Here is a 13469-nt window from a genome sequence, read left to right on the forward strand (position 1 = left end):
ATCCCATCCGTAAAGGATGTTGTTGCCCACTCGAGATGAAGGACGTGGGCAGGTGCTCCAAATCGAGGGCAAGCACATTTATTTATTGTGGTTCATATGAATCTTGGGAAGAACAGCACCGTCACTCTGTAAAATGCAACAGCGCGTGTTACACACAGCAATCTTCCGAGACGCCATTAACCATGTGGCTGGTTTACACGTACGGTTATTCATTAACCCTTTCTTTTAAACCCAATTCTACTGCTGATAAACCATCTTTATCTTTGACAATCACATTTGCACATCACTATTCGAATATTACTTTAATCCTAAGCTGTATGTCTATCTATACCATCCACTTCTATCGGTATCTTACACCCATTATATGTACTGTATGTGTACAGTATACGTACTGTATATCACCATTGTACAGCTTACTACTTTACATGTGTTCTATGCTCAATAGCATTGCAAGTAGTCATACTCTGGGTACATGGGCATGGTTATAGACTAAACAATATTAGAGTTAGAGAATTACAATGACAATAACTAATTACAGTGCGTCATCCCTTTACAATGCACAGTGCTAAAACGCCTCTAATTGCATATATCACAAACGAACAATTCAAAGCCAAGCTTAAAGTCTAAAACAAGTCTAGAACAAATCTAGAACATTTATATAACGATCAAAAACAACCTTTGGGTCCTTTACCTGTAAAATACAACAGCGCGTGTTACACGCAGCAATCTTTCCGAGACGCCATTAACCATGTGGCTGGTTTACACGTGCGGTTATTCATTAACCCTGCCAGCCACCTACAGGCCCGACTCAGACATTACATGCTGCTGTACACACATGCATTGATGCATTGCACAGCACATCAGGACTTTCACAGAACCACACTTTACTCCCTTGCTGCACAAGGACACCCTTAAAAGAGTGATCCATTCCTAATATGCCACACTCTCCCCCACAGAATGAGTGTCGTCTCGACACTCCACCTTTCTCCTTGCAAACATTTTGCAGTCTTTTTCCTTAAACTGGTCATGAAAGGAGTTTAAGAAATCGTGAACACAATTTCTCTAGGGATCATATTCCTTCCAAGATAGTGCCACTCCAGAAGCTCTCTATTTTGGGGTGAGCTCCAACTCTTTGTGCACGAAGAGATAGGAGCCCAAGCATTATATTATGCTTTTGGAATTACCAGACAATCTGGTATTATTAAACCATGCTTCACATTTTACTGACCAGAAATGGTTAGGATTCTTTTCCCAGTACCTGTCAAGATAAAATCCTTTACAGCTTGTCAATACCATGTGGAATTTACCTCTTAGGTACTTACTTATCGGCCTACCAACATACTTGAAACCTTTTCCTCACCATTTTTTTTTCTTAGACAATGACACCTTATTAACATATTAAACACAACACTAACAAACAAAAACATCTTAAACAACTACCAACTATATGACCACAGCTTATATCTTGTTTGGATCACGCATGTTGTAAGGCTTCTTCTTCACCGCCAGCTCCGTCGTCAGCAGGAACTTGATGATGGCGTAGTGGCCCATCTTGTTGCGCGTAGGTGTGATCTTGCCCGGGTACTTGGGTTGCAGCTGCAGCCACAGCATGTGAGGCCTGCAGAACGTGGGGAAGGTGTGCACCTTGTGGTGGCGCACCGCGTACACCCTGTGCAGCACCTTCTTCTTGACCTTCTGCGCCTTGGCCCTCACCCCGCCCTTGGGCTGCACCTCGGCCCCGCGGGCCTTGCTGCCCTCAGGATACCCCTTGCTTTTGACCCGCTTGGGCTTGTTTTGTCTCTCAAGTTCCAAGCTGGCTGCTTCATTGACTTTTTCAATCAGCATCTCATCAGCGACATTGATGTCATCCAGATGGGGCTTTATTTGGAATTTTATAGCGTCACTGAGCAATCCTGTGCCAATCGATCTCAGGAACTTCCTGCGTACCATATCTGGATTGTACTGGTCATCAGCTCCTTTTTCGTTAGATGCAAATAATAGTCTGTCCTTTAATTCGATAGCTCGGAACAGAAAGTTCTGTGCAGTTTCTCTTGGCTCCTGAGAGATGTTCATCAACTTCTGATAGAGATCAGATGTGCTTTCTTCTCTATAGTGTCCTTTCAAAATGGGTTTTAACTTGTAAATAGTCAAATCATTTTTTTTATTTCTAGCATGTCCCTCAAATTTAGACCAGGACTGATTGCTCTGACTACTGCCTCAATGATGTCAGACTAGGCATGTCCCTTACGGGTTCCTGTGTCGATCTGGTGTATCAGATTGAGGTAAGATAACTTGTCATTCTGCCCTATTTCACCAACCTGCCCACAGATCCTGAATTCTCTCCGTATTGTGACTTCCGGCACATTTCCTAGTCTGGCCATTCGTATGGGATTCAATGCTGCTGTAGTTTTTGTTCCACCTTCACTTGAGATTTTCTTTTCCTCAAGGGTTTTTCTGGATTCTTCTTGTGACTCTTGTATTTCACCATTCATATCTTCAGAAAGTTTTGATGGTGGCAGTGTTTGACGCGTTCCACTGCTGTCTTTGTCTTTCTTCTGTATTGTTTCAATGAAAGACAGCAGGTTTTGAATGTATGCACAGGCCTCATCATCTTCTTCTTGGTCTTCAACTTCATCAAGTACTCTTTCTGCCATACGAATCAAAGCCCGTCTGCTTTTATCTTCACCAGTCTCATCATCATTGAAACACTTCAAATATCTGCATGTTTCCATGAGCTGGGCTTTCTGCAGCTGATTCTTAGCAGTACTGGCCTTGTCCTGCAGCTGTTCCAGTGCCATGATGTGAAGACCGTTCAGATCTTTGTACGAATATCTTTATATATTCTGCCTTTACAGTTGCTTGGTCCGTCTTCTTGGAAGAGTTGATCCCCGTCAGTGAACTCTGGGAAACTCTCCTGCCAGGCTCGCCAAAATATGTTGCACACTCGAGATAAAGGACGTGGGCAGGTGCTCCAAATCGAGTGCAAGCACATTTATTTATTGTGGTTCATATGAATCTTGGGAAGAACAGCACCGTCACTCTGTAAAATGCAACAGCGCGTGTTACACGCAGCAATCTTCCGAGACGCCATTAACCATGTGGCTGGTTTACACGTGCGGTTATTCATTAACCCTTTCTCTTAAACCCAATTCTACTGCTGATAAACCATCTTTATCTTTGACAATCACATTTGCACATCACTATTCGAATATTACTTTAATCCTAAGCTGTATGTCTATCTATACCATCCACTTCTATCGGTATCTTACACCCATTATATGTACTGTATGTGTACAGTATACGTACTGTATATCACCATTGTACAGCTTACTACTTTACATGTGTTCTATGCTCAATAGCATTGCAAGTAGTCATACTCTGGGTACATGGGCATGGTTATAGACTAAACAATATTAGAGTTAGAGAATTACAATGACAATAACTAATTACAGTGCGTCATCCCTTTACAATGCACAGTGCTAAAACGCCTCTAATTGCATATATCACAAACGAACAATTCAAAGCCATGCTTAAAGTCTAAAACAAATCAAGAACAAATCTAGAACATTTATATAACGATCAAAAACAACCTTTGGGTCCTTTACCTGTAAAATGCAACAGCGCGTGTTACACGCAGCAATCCTTCCGAGACGCCATTAACCATGTGGCTGGTTTACACGTGCGGTTATTCATTAACCCTGCCAGCCACCTACAGGCCCGACTCAGACATTACATGCTGCTGTACACACATGCATTGATGCATTGCACAGCACATCAGGACTTTCACAGAACCACACTTTACTCCCTTGCTGCACAAGGACACACTTAAAAGAGTGATCCATCCCTAATGTGCTACAATGTCATTCCTGACTTTCAGTACCCTGGTGTCTACACACTGAGTTGCACCTGTGGTGATTGTTATATCGGGGAAACGAAACGACATATTTCTGACTGCATTTGTGAACACAAGTCAGATTTGAAACACGGTAGAACGAATTCTTCGGCCGTAGCTGACCACTGTTATAACACTGCGGGTTCTCATGATATTGTGTTCTCTGATACCAAAGTACCCTGCAAGCCTCCTGGATACTACCAAAGATTTGTCCATAAAGCCACCCAGATACACAAACATAGACATAACTTCAACAGAGAGGATGGATTCAAATTGAGCAATTATTGGAAGGATGTAATTAACCAAGTTAAACCTTAACTACCGTGCAGTTTACTGCAAGACAGCCAGTTTATATTTATTTTCATATTCATATACATATTCCCAGGCTTTTACTCCCAGCTTTACACACTTCCATCACTATAAAATTTGACTCCAAGCCCGGCTTATTCCCATCACTTGGGAAAAAGTTTGCCACGCGCTGTTTCGAGCGTGCAAGTTTTCTCACACAGATCTGGTTTACAGCCCCCCCCCTGCAGCATAACAAAGGACGGCTCAACTTAGTGTTCTTATCTACTTCCGCCCCTGCATCACAAAGCTCCAGTTTGAGCTCCAGTCGTTGCCTCCCAGTCCACACCCCGCCCCCGCACTCACCGTGCCCCTCCCCCCTCCTTCCCTTACAACTATATAATTCCTCATCACAGCTATCTCTTAGACACACTTAGGCAGTTGTGCTTTCGCTACATTGTCCCACCTGAAGACGGACGCTTGTGTTGCGCCCGAAACGTCGTCATTTTTTATTTTTTTTACTTACGTGACTTTACTGAAAAACCAAAGAGTATGAGTACAATGGGAAGAGTCTGTCGGAAGTCACCGCCTACAATGAAGACTTTGCCACCAAATGGTTTCTCGTTGCTCATCACCTCGCGCAAGAGCTTGTCGATGCAGCGAAGTCTGTTCTTCGGCAGCATAGTAATTTATTTGATGATGATGAGCGAAAATTGGCAGTACAATTTGTCCTCGACCCCGGATGTACGCTATAAGAGTTGTGTAGAGGAAGGTCTTGCCCAAACCTCCGGGAGCGTCGAGATAGAAGCATCAGTCCGCTATATTGTCATCATTGACAGCCATGATAATCTTGTTGAACGCGTCAAGCTGCTTTTCGTTGAGCATCGCGAGACGTCGTGCACCCTCATTTGCTTCCTCAACTTGGTCATACACATCTTCTTCTGGCGGGTTTCCCTTTGGTGTTAACAAGCTAATTGCTTTGCAAAAGAATCCGTGCTGCTGCAGAACGCTGTTGATATCGTGAAGTGCTTTGTTGATCGCGGTGTCGTCGGCATCTCTTCACATGTAGTCGAGAGTTAAGTCTAATTTGTGGTCCTCCCACAGCTTGAGAGGTGATGCGGGCTGAGAGAAGCAGAAAATTAAATCAAACATCTCGCTCAACTGCTTCGGCATCATGTAGGTGCCTGCATCCATCAAGCAGTGATCCCACTTGTTGTCTGAATCAAGAAGACCTCGTGCTGAAGCTGCTGCCTTGAAGCTTTTGCACACCACTCCGTCGACGGTCCACAAAAACTAAAAACTGGTCACACCTCGAACATGCAACAGCAGAATTCGAAAATAGAAACGTTATTTGTTTTTGATGCTGACGGTGTACATGCAGGACACGATCTTGTCGGTTCCTCTCTGCCGCTTCTGCCAGTTGCTTCGAACGTAGACGTAGTGCTGCAGGATGTCCGCATAGAGCCACTGACGTGCGTCTTGATCACTTTCGTTCAGCAAGAACCACGATTCCAGCTTTGTCTGACTGGTCTGTGCTGCTAGCAGAGCTTTATCCTCATTCGTGATTTAAAGCTTCCTCCTCGTGTCCGGCTTCAAACATTATTGTTTGTTGATTGGGTAGATGGACTGGCAGTCTCATCACCGTGTGCGAGCGATCGTGCATCTTTGACTCGAGGAGCCACCACATTGCCTCTGGAGCACTCACGTACCGGCAATCGATGAAATAGCTTATTTCATCGTAGTGTAGGGGTGTCAGGGGAAGGATTCCCACCAATAGATGGGTTAGGGGGAGGGGTGATCGAGGTGATATAAGGAGAGAACGGGCGGGAAAGGGGGGCCTTTGGCGGGAACGGGATTGGGACGGCTGGCGACAGGTGTGAATGGAAGGAAAGGAATAAAGGACGAGACCCCTGCAATCTCGTGTCGGCTCCTCTCTACATTTGGTGGCAGCGGTGGGATCCTAATGGCTACAAAGAAGAATCCTCGCGGGAGGGAGCCGAGGGAGGAGGAAGCAGGGGCCGGGGATCCTTCACATCCTGGGCAACAAGGGGGCCTGCTGTCAGAAGCAGCAGAAGGGGGCCCGGATCGCCTGGAGGATCGCATGGAGGACCGCATGGCCCGCTTGGAGAGGGCGCTCCAGGAGCTCTTGCAGAGGCTCCCTATGGGGGGCCCGCCGGCACCGGGACCCCCACCCCCACGCGTACTACGGGAAGAGAGGCCACGGGAACCGGACGCCGACCAGCCGGCCGGGCAGGAGCCGCAACCAACCTCGTCACGCCAGCCGCCGCCGCTCCCGCCAAAACCCCCAGGGCTAAACACCCAACACGGAGAGCAGGTGGCCGGACGGCCGCGTCGGCTGGGGCCCGTCGACAAGTTTGTGGCTGAGGAAGAAGATTGGGAGGAGTTTGTCCGCCGATTCGAGGCTGCCTTCCACGCTCTCGAGTGGACAGACGAAGAGGCCCTACGAGCGCTGCCATCTGTTCTGGGCAAAGAAGCACTCTCCTCTTACACCTCCCTTCCCTCGCACAGCAAGTCCACGCTACAGGCGGCCTACGAGGCTTTGGGGGAGATCTATTGCCCGGCGGAAGGAGCCTTTAAACGGTTCCAGGATCGCCAGCGAGGGGCTAAAGAATCCCCTTTAGCCTACAGGGGGGCGCTGCTCGTGTTGGCGAGGAGAGCTTTCCCTCGCCTGGCTGAAGAAGCGCTCGAGGACCTCGTGGTCGAGCACCTCATCGCCTACGCTTGCCGCGCCGGCGTTGTAATGCCCGTAGTGACGCCGGAAGAACGCACCTCGCTGTGGGCTGCCCGGACCATCCAAGCCCACGAGCAGGTCATGGGCCGGGCGCCACCCGTGGGCCCGGTGGCTGGCGCGGCGGGGGGGAACAGCCGAGCCGTTGCCGCGGCGCTACTTGGTCCAGCGACACTAACCGCCGAACCTGCACCGTCACCACAGGCTGCCGGTGGGGCATCTGGGGACGGACCGCCGACGTCTGAGACGGAGCCATCGCTGCGGGAGGTGTACGCGGCGATCCGGGGACTGGCGGAGCAGAGGGACCAGCCGCCGCGTCGCTGGCAGCCGCCTCTACAACATCGCGCCGAGCCCCCCCGACGCAACGCCCCGTGGGTCTGCCACCGTTGTGGTCGAGAGGGGCATGTGGCGAGGGGGTGCCGCACGGAGCCGGAGGCCGCCAACGTCACCTGGAACCTGCCGGGGCCGAACGCCGACAGGAGCCAGGCGAGTGACGCCGTCCCACCCGGCCTCTCGGTCGGGCCGGGTAATTACAATTCCGACGCCGCGAACTCACCGGGAGTCTCCTCGGGGTGGGCGCCGGTGGTGTCGTTTCCCGGTCCCCGCTGTTCTGGTCGGGGGAAGGGGATAGCGCCGGGGCCTGTGGTCGCATCGCGACCCGGAGTGGCGTCGCGAACGGACGTGACGTTGCGTCCGGAAGTGACGTCGCGGCCGGAAGTGGTGTCGCGGATCGCGCCGGGAATTGCGCCGGGGCCGTGGACCGCGCCGGGAATCGCGCCGGGGCCAGGGACCGCGTCGGGGATCGCGCCGAGGCCGGGGACCGCGCCGGGAGTCGCGCCGACGCCGGGAGGAACGTCGCGGACGGAGGTGACGTCGCGGGCGGAGGTGACGTCGCGGGCGGAAGTGACGTCGCGGCCGGCAGCGACGTCGATGCCGGGCGTGACGTCGCGGGCGGGCGGGGTTTCGCGGGCGGGCGTGACGTCGCGGGCGGGCGGGGTTTCGCGGGCGGGCGTGACGTCGCGGGTGGGCGGGGTTTCGCGGGCGGGCGTGACGTCGCGCGTGGGCGTGGTTTCGCGGGCGGGCGTGGGTTCGCGGGCGGGCGTGACGTCACCGGCGGGCGTGACGTCGCCGGCGGGCGTGACGTCACCAGTTACCTGCAACGCCGGCGAGTTGCCAGGGGCAACGGCCCGGGGGCGGAGGCAGCCCACACGATTGACATTGCGCCCTGGAGCAATTCCACGACCCGCCTCACCACCGCTTTGCGACAGAGCGAGACGGAACCAGGGGGACCACGCCCCCGTGACAAAGGAAAGGGAGGGGCTCACGGGAAGGCCCACCCCCCAGTCCCCACCGCCCCCTACAATGGGGGGGCCCCCCCCACACCACAAGGGGGGCCCATCCTACGTCACCTAGGGGGGGCAATTTGCACTACATAGAGAGCCCAGCCCGCAACCCAGGGGTAAGCCCACACTATGTAACAAGGGCGCGTTCACCCTGCTGTGACGCACTCCAAAGGGAGGAACCCCATCTTCAGTCCATCCACACCCATCCCCCATCATTTCACCATGCACCACAGGATAACGAGACGCCGCCTGGTCAGTGGCCGGACTCAGCCACACAATGGAGGAAGCTGGCAAGGCGGGTGGTAGCGGCCACGTCAGGAACCTCGGTCCTGGTCGGTGAAATCGCGGGAGTGTCGGCACGTATCTTGGTCGATACGGGGGCATCAGCCACGATCATCTCGAGCACCATGCATGAGATGCTGCCGGATAAAATCCGACCTTTAGTCCCCGTCAAGACAACGTTCATGGCAGCAAATGGAGGCAGCATGGGCTTCCTGGGCCAGGTTGAAGCCCCGATACAGATTGGGCAGCTTTCGGTAGCAGGACCCATCCTTGTCTCCGCAACGTTGCCCGTACCCTGCCTGTTGGGGATGGACTTTCTGAGGCGGATGCCAATGAAAATCGATCTGGCCAATGGGCGGGTGGAAGTCCAGGGAACGCATCTCCATTTCCTAAAAGCGGAGGGGGCCAGCCGGGGTGTACCCTACGTGCAGGCTCTGGTCAGTAAGTCTGTATCCATTCCCCCGGCAGCCCAGATGCTGGTTCCGCTGCAATATCGGTCCCCCCTCGTGACAGCCCGACCAGACTCACCCATCCTGGTGTCTCCGGCGTCAGCGGCCATGGATCGTCATGCGCTGGTGGGGGCCGAAACTATTGTACAGAGGAACCAGCATCTGTTCATTCAGGTGCTGAACACCTCCGATAGAACAGCGACGGTGCAGGAGGGAACAGTTCTGGCCCACGTTAGTCCCTTGTCACTAGGAGCCCCAGGGACAGAGCCCGAGCTTGTAGGCAGCATCAGCCAGTCCGAGGACAGAGGGGCCAAATCGTGGATGGACCAGCTGGCGGGGCCTGAGCCGGGATTGCCGCCCGACCAGAAACAGCAGCTGCACTCGTTATTGCAGGAGTTCTCGGACGTGTTCAGCCGGGGACCGTTCGACCTAGGGCGCACAAATCTGTCACAGCACCACATCAACACGGGAGATGCCGCACCCCTGCGCCAAAACACATATAGAATGAGCCCAATGGAAAAAGGGCACATTCAACAAGCGGTGCAGGAGATGCTGCGGGCCGACATAATTTCTCCATCCTCGAGTCCCTGGGGGGCACCGGTGGTCCTAGTCAAGAAGTCAGATGGGTCACTGAGATTCTGTGTGGACTTCCGACGCCTCAATGCCGTCACGCTGGCCGACGCATATCCCCTACCACGTATCGACGACTCATTGGATGCACTGGCGGGAGCAAAATTTTTCAGTACGCTGGATTTGTTGTCCGGGTTCTGGCAGGTCCCACTAGACGCGGACTCCCGGCCTAAAACAGCATTCCGGACACCACAGGGCCTGTTCGAGTTCAACTGCCTGCCTATGGGCCTCCAGACGGCGCCGGCAACGTTCCAACGCATAATGGAGTTGGCCTTGGCAGGCCTCCAATGGGAAACGTGCCTCATCTACCTGGACGACGTCATTGTTTTCAGCCGATCATTCGAGGAACACACTGACCGATTGCGTCAGGTGTTCCTGCGGTTCCGGAACGCGAACTTGAAGCTCAAGCCGTCGAAGTGCCACCTTATGCAGTCGTCGGTACGCTACTTGGGCCACGTCGTCAGTGAGTCGGGAGTGGCTACAGACCCGGAAAAGACGGCCTGCGTGAGGGCCTGGGCTGTTCCCACTACGGTTCCGGAGGTACGCCGGTTTGTGGGTTTCGTTTCTTACTACCGCCGGTTTGTGCCCAACTTCGCAACCATTGCCAAGCCCTTGCACGTGTTGACGGCGAAGAACCAGAGGTTTTATTGGGGCCCTCTGGAGGAAGAGGCATTCCAGCAGCTGCGCTCACGTCTGACAGATGCACCACCATTGGCCTTTCCGGATTTTGGCCTCCCCTTTATCCTGGACACGGACGCCAGCGATGTGGGCATCGGCAGTGTTTTGTCGCAAGTCCAGCAGGGTCGGGAGGTGGTTATCGCCTATGGTAGTCGCGTGCTTTCATCAGCGGAGCAGCGCTACTGCGTCACACGTAGGGAACTCCTGGCAGTCGTTCACTTTGTGCAGCAATTCCGACCCTACCAGTATGGTCGCAAATTTACGGTCCGCACTGACCACGCGGCCTTGCAGTATTCGCTCCGCATCGACCAGCCTTCGGGCCAGCTGGCCAGATGGATAGAACGCCTGCAGGAGTACAGGTACCAAGTAATGCATCGCAAAGGGACCAGACATGCCAACGCAGACGCATTGTCCCGACTGGTGCCCCAGGGCCCTTGTGCATGCACCACAGGCGGGGCACGCTGCAAGGAGGCGAGGCCGGAGGGGACGGTCATCGTTCCCGTACGCACGGCGGAGGGCGCACAGGGTGAGGTCCAGCTGACCGACCACGACCTGGGGCTGACCTTGGACGATTGGAGACGGCTACAGCTGGAGGAAGCCCCACTGCGAACACTACGCGCCTCAGCAGAGGCAGGGGGGGAGGAGTACATCGTATGGGAGGATCTCCTCATGCGATGGGACCCGACAGGGCGCCGGCGATGCCTGGTAGTTCCGGAGTCGCTGCGTCAACAATGGGTTATGGACGTACACGGCCGCCAGCTGCTGCACCTGGCAGGGCGGAAGACACTGCACACATTACAGGGTCGGTACTTTTGGCCAGGTATGACCGCTGACGTGCATCGATGGGTCGCTACCTGCGTCGAATGTGCGCGGCGAAAGCCGCCACCCCGGGTAAGCCGGGCGCCCCTACAGCCCATCACGGTGACCAGGGTCAACGAATTGGTTGCGTTGGACATCTTGGGACCGCTGCCGGTCACGCCACGGGGAAATAAATACCTGTTGGTCGGAGTCGAGTACTGCACGAGGTGGCCGATGGCGTGGGCCCTCCCGGACCAAACGGCACAGACCATCGCCGATGCCTTCGTGGGAGGCTATGTCCTTGATAAGGGGGCACCGGAGCGGTTGCTCACGGATCAGGGCAGGAATTTCTCCTCACAGCTATTGAAGGACGTCTGCTCTATCCTGGGCACTAAAAAGGTCCGAACATCTCCATATCATCCCCAGACCGATGGGATGGTAGAGCGGCTTAACCGCACCATAGCGGCCATGCTGTCCCAAGTGGTGGACGAAAACCATTCCGACTGGGACCTCCACATTCCATCGGTCTTAGCGGCGTACAGGGTGGCCCCACACGCGGCGACGGGTTCTCGCCGTTTTTCCTGATGTACGGACGGGATCCCGTTCCGCCTATTGAGGTGCAGCTGACGGACATTCCTGCAAGAGCCGACGCATGGCCGAAGGCACTAAAGACCTCCCTCATTTATTTGAGAGAGGCCCGCCAAGCAGCCGAGGCCGCATCGGCCGCGAGCCAAGAGAGTAATGTACGGATACGGGAGAGGACAGTGACAGCCAAGCCCTTTAAAGTCGGGGACCAGGCATGGCTACACTGTCCTCAGGTGCCGGTTGGCCTCTCACCAAAGCTGCACCGACCCTGGAAAGGGCCGGTCGAGGTCATCAAAGCACTCCGACCGCAGTGCGTCCAGGTCCAACTGGGTAAGCGATGATGGTTTGTACACCCCACCCGCCTTAAGCCATACATCTCTCCACCGTCATCTTCACCAACATCACCACCAACATCACTGCCAACATCATCATCATCCCTACCCAGGCCAAGGTCGCCGACCACCACGCGCCGACCGGCAGGGGGTTCGGTGCCCTGTGTTCCCTTGTCACCTACAGCACCCCATGTGAGGCCTGACGGAGCGGCGGCACGAGCGGGGGCTGGAGAGACAGCGGCGCCAGGCAAGGCGACACCGGCACCACCGAACCAGGGACCGCGACGAGAGGGCCTTCGAAGGAGGGGGCCGCCACGGTCATCTGCTGCCTGTGGATGTCCGGGCTGTTACGGGATGCTGGCTGGAGACCTGGGCAGGCCGCGCAATTGATTTGTTGTGTTATATTGCATTGTATGGTTGTGGGGGGGGGGGGGTAAGGGCTGTCGTCACTGTCAGTGGTGGGAGGCATGGGGAGACTTAAATGGTCCATGGGGGAGGCAGAACCGAGGACGGTTATTTTTTCTCCGGGGGGGGGGGGGGTGATGTAGGGGTGTCAGGGGAAGGATTCCCACCAATAGATGGGTTAGGGGGAGGGGTGATCGAGGTTATATAAGGAGAGAACGGGCGGGAAAGGGGGGCCTTTGGCGGGAACGGGATTGGGACGGCTGGCGACAGGTGTGAATGGAAGGAAAGGAATAAAGGACGAGACCCCTGCAATCTCGTGTCGGCTCCTCTCTACAGTAGGACAGTTCCGGCTGTCCATTCGGAGGGAGAGCAATGTTGGCACAATCGAATCCCTTGAAGATGTATTTATAGATGTACTTGATGGCTGGAAGGGAAGTGCACACTTCCACGTTGATGTGCGCATTGTACTTGAGCATCAAGTAGGGGTTGTACGGCACGACGTATCGATTGTCCATCGAGACGCCTCTGACTTCTGCCTGCTCAGTGTATCGACGATGGTATTGTGGTGTTGTTGAAAACTTTTGGGAACTCCTTGCTGCAATTTCCGTCGTTCATGCAGGGGGCATGTAGGTTTGCAGCACCACATGGACGGTACATCATGCATCTCGTGACAATCTCGCGCAGTCGAGGATGGTCCCGCATTGGAATTACGGTGCACACAAACTGGTCGATCCATTCGGCGGTTGTGAACTTGTCCTGAGCCCGCAGAGTCACCAAGATGTGCGCGTTTGGAAGGCCTTGCTTCAGGAACTCGATGGTGTAGACATGCGCCTTCGATTCTCCAAACACGATGTGTTTGGTCAGATCGTCTGTCAGAGCATCCAACTTGATTTTGAATACACGCGTCACTAAGTCGGGTCGAAATTAGTTAATTAGCTGCACGGGGGTTGCCCCTAGCAACGCAGGTGCGTCGTCAGTGGAGGGTGGGGGGGATTTCTCCTTCGCGTTAAAAATGCAATAAATACACGCAACACTCAGGTA

At 54.0% G+C, this 13469-nt stretch overlaps 2 protein-coding genes across 2 annotated transcripts in view; both read left to right on the forward strand.

Moving 5' to 3' along the window:
- LOC144947516 (E3 ubiquitin-protein ligase TRIM11-like) overlaps nt 1-13469 on the forward strand; it is a 147957-nt gene that overhangs the window by 71712 nt on the left and 62776 nt on the right. The window lies entirely within an intron of this gene.
- On the forward strand, nt 6313-12247 carry LOC144947518 (uncharacterized). Its single transcript, XM_078876736.1, has 2 exons — nt 6313-7412; nt 12208-12247. Exons 1-2 carry the CDS (start codon nt 6339-6341, stop codon nt 12217-12219), a joined length of 1086 nt encoding a protein of 361 aa, XP_078732862.1. The 5' UTR covers nt 6313-6338; the 3' UTR covers nt 12220-12247.

The sequence above is a fragment of the Lampetra fluviatilis genome, chromosome 45 (assembly GCF_964198595.1).
Source record: "Lampetra fluviatilis chromosome 45, kcLamFluv1.1, whole genome shotgun sequence".
In the NCBI taxonomy this organism is placed as follows: Eukaryota; Metazoa; Chordata; class Hyperoartia; order Petromyzontiformes; family Petromyzontidae; genus Lampetra; species Lampetra fluviatilis.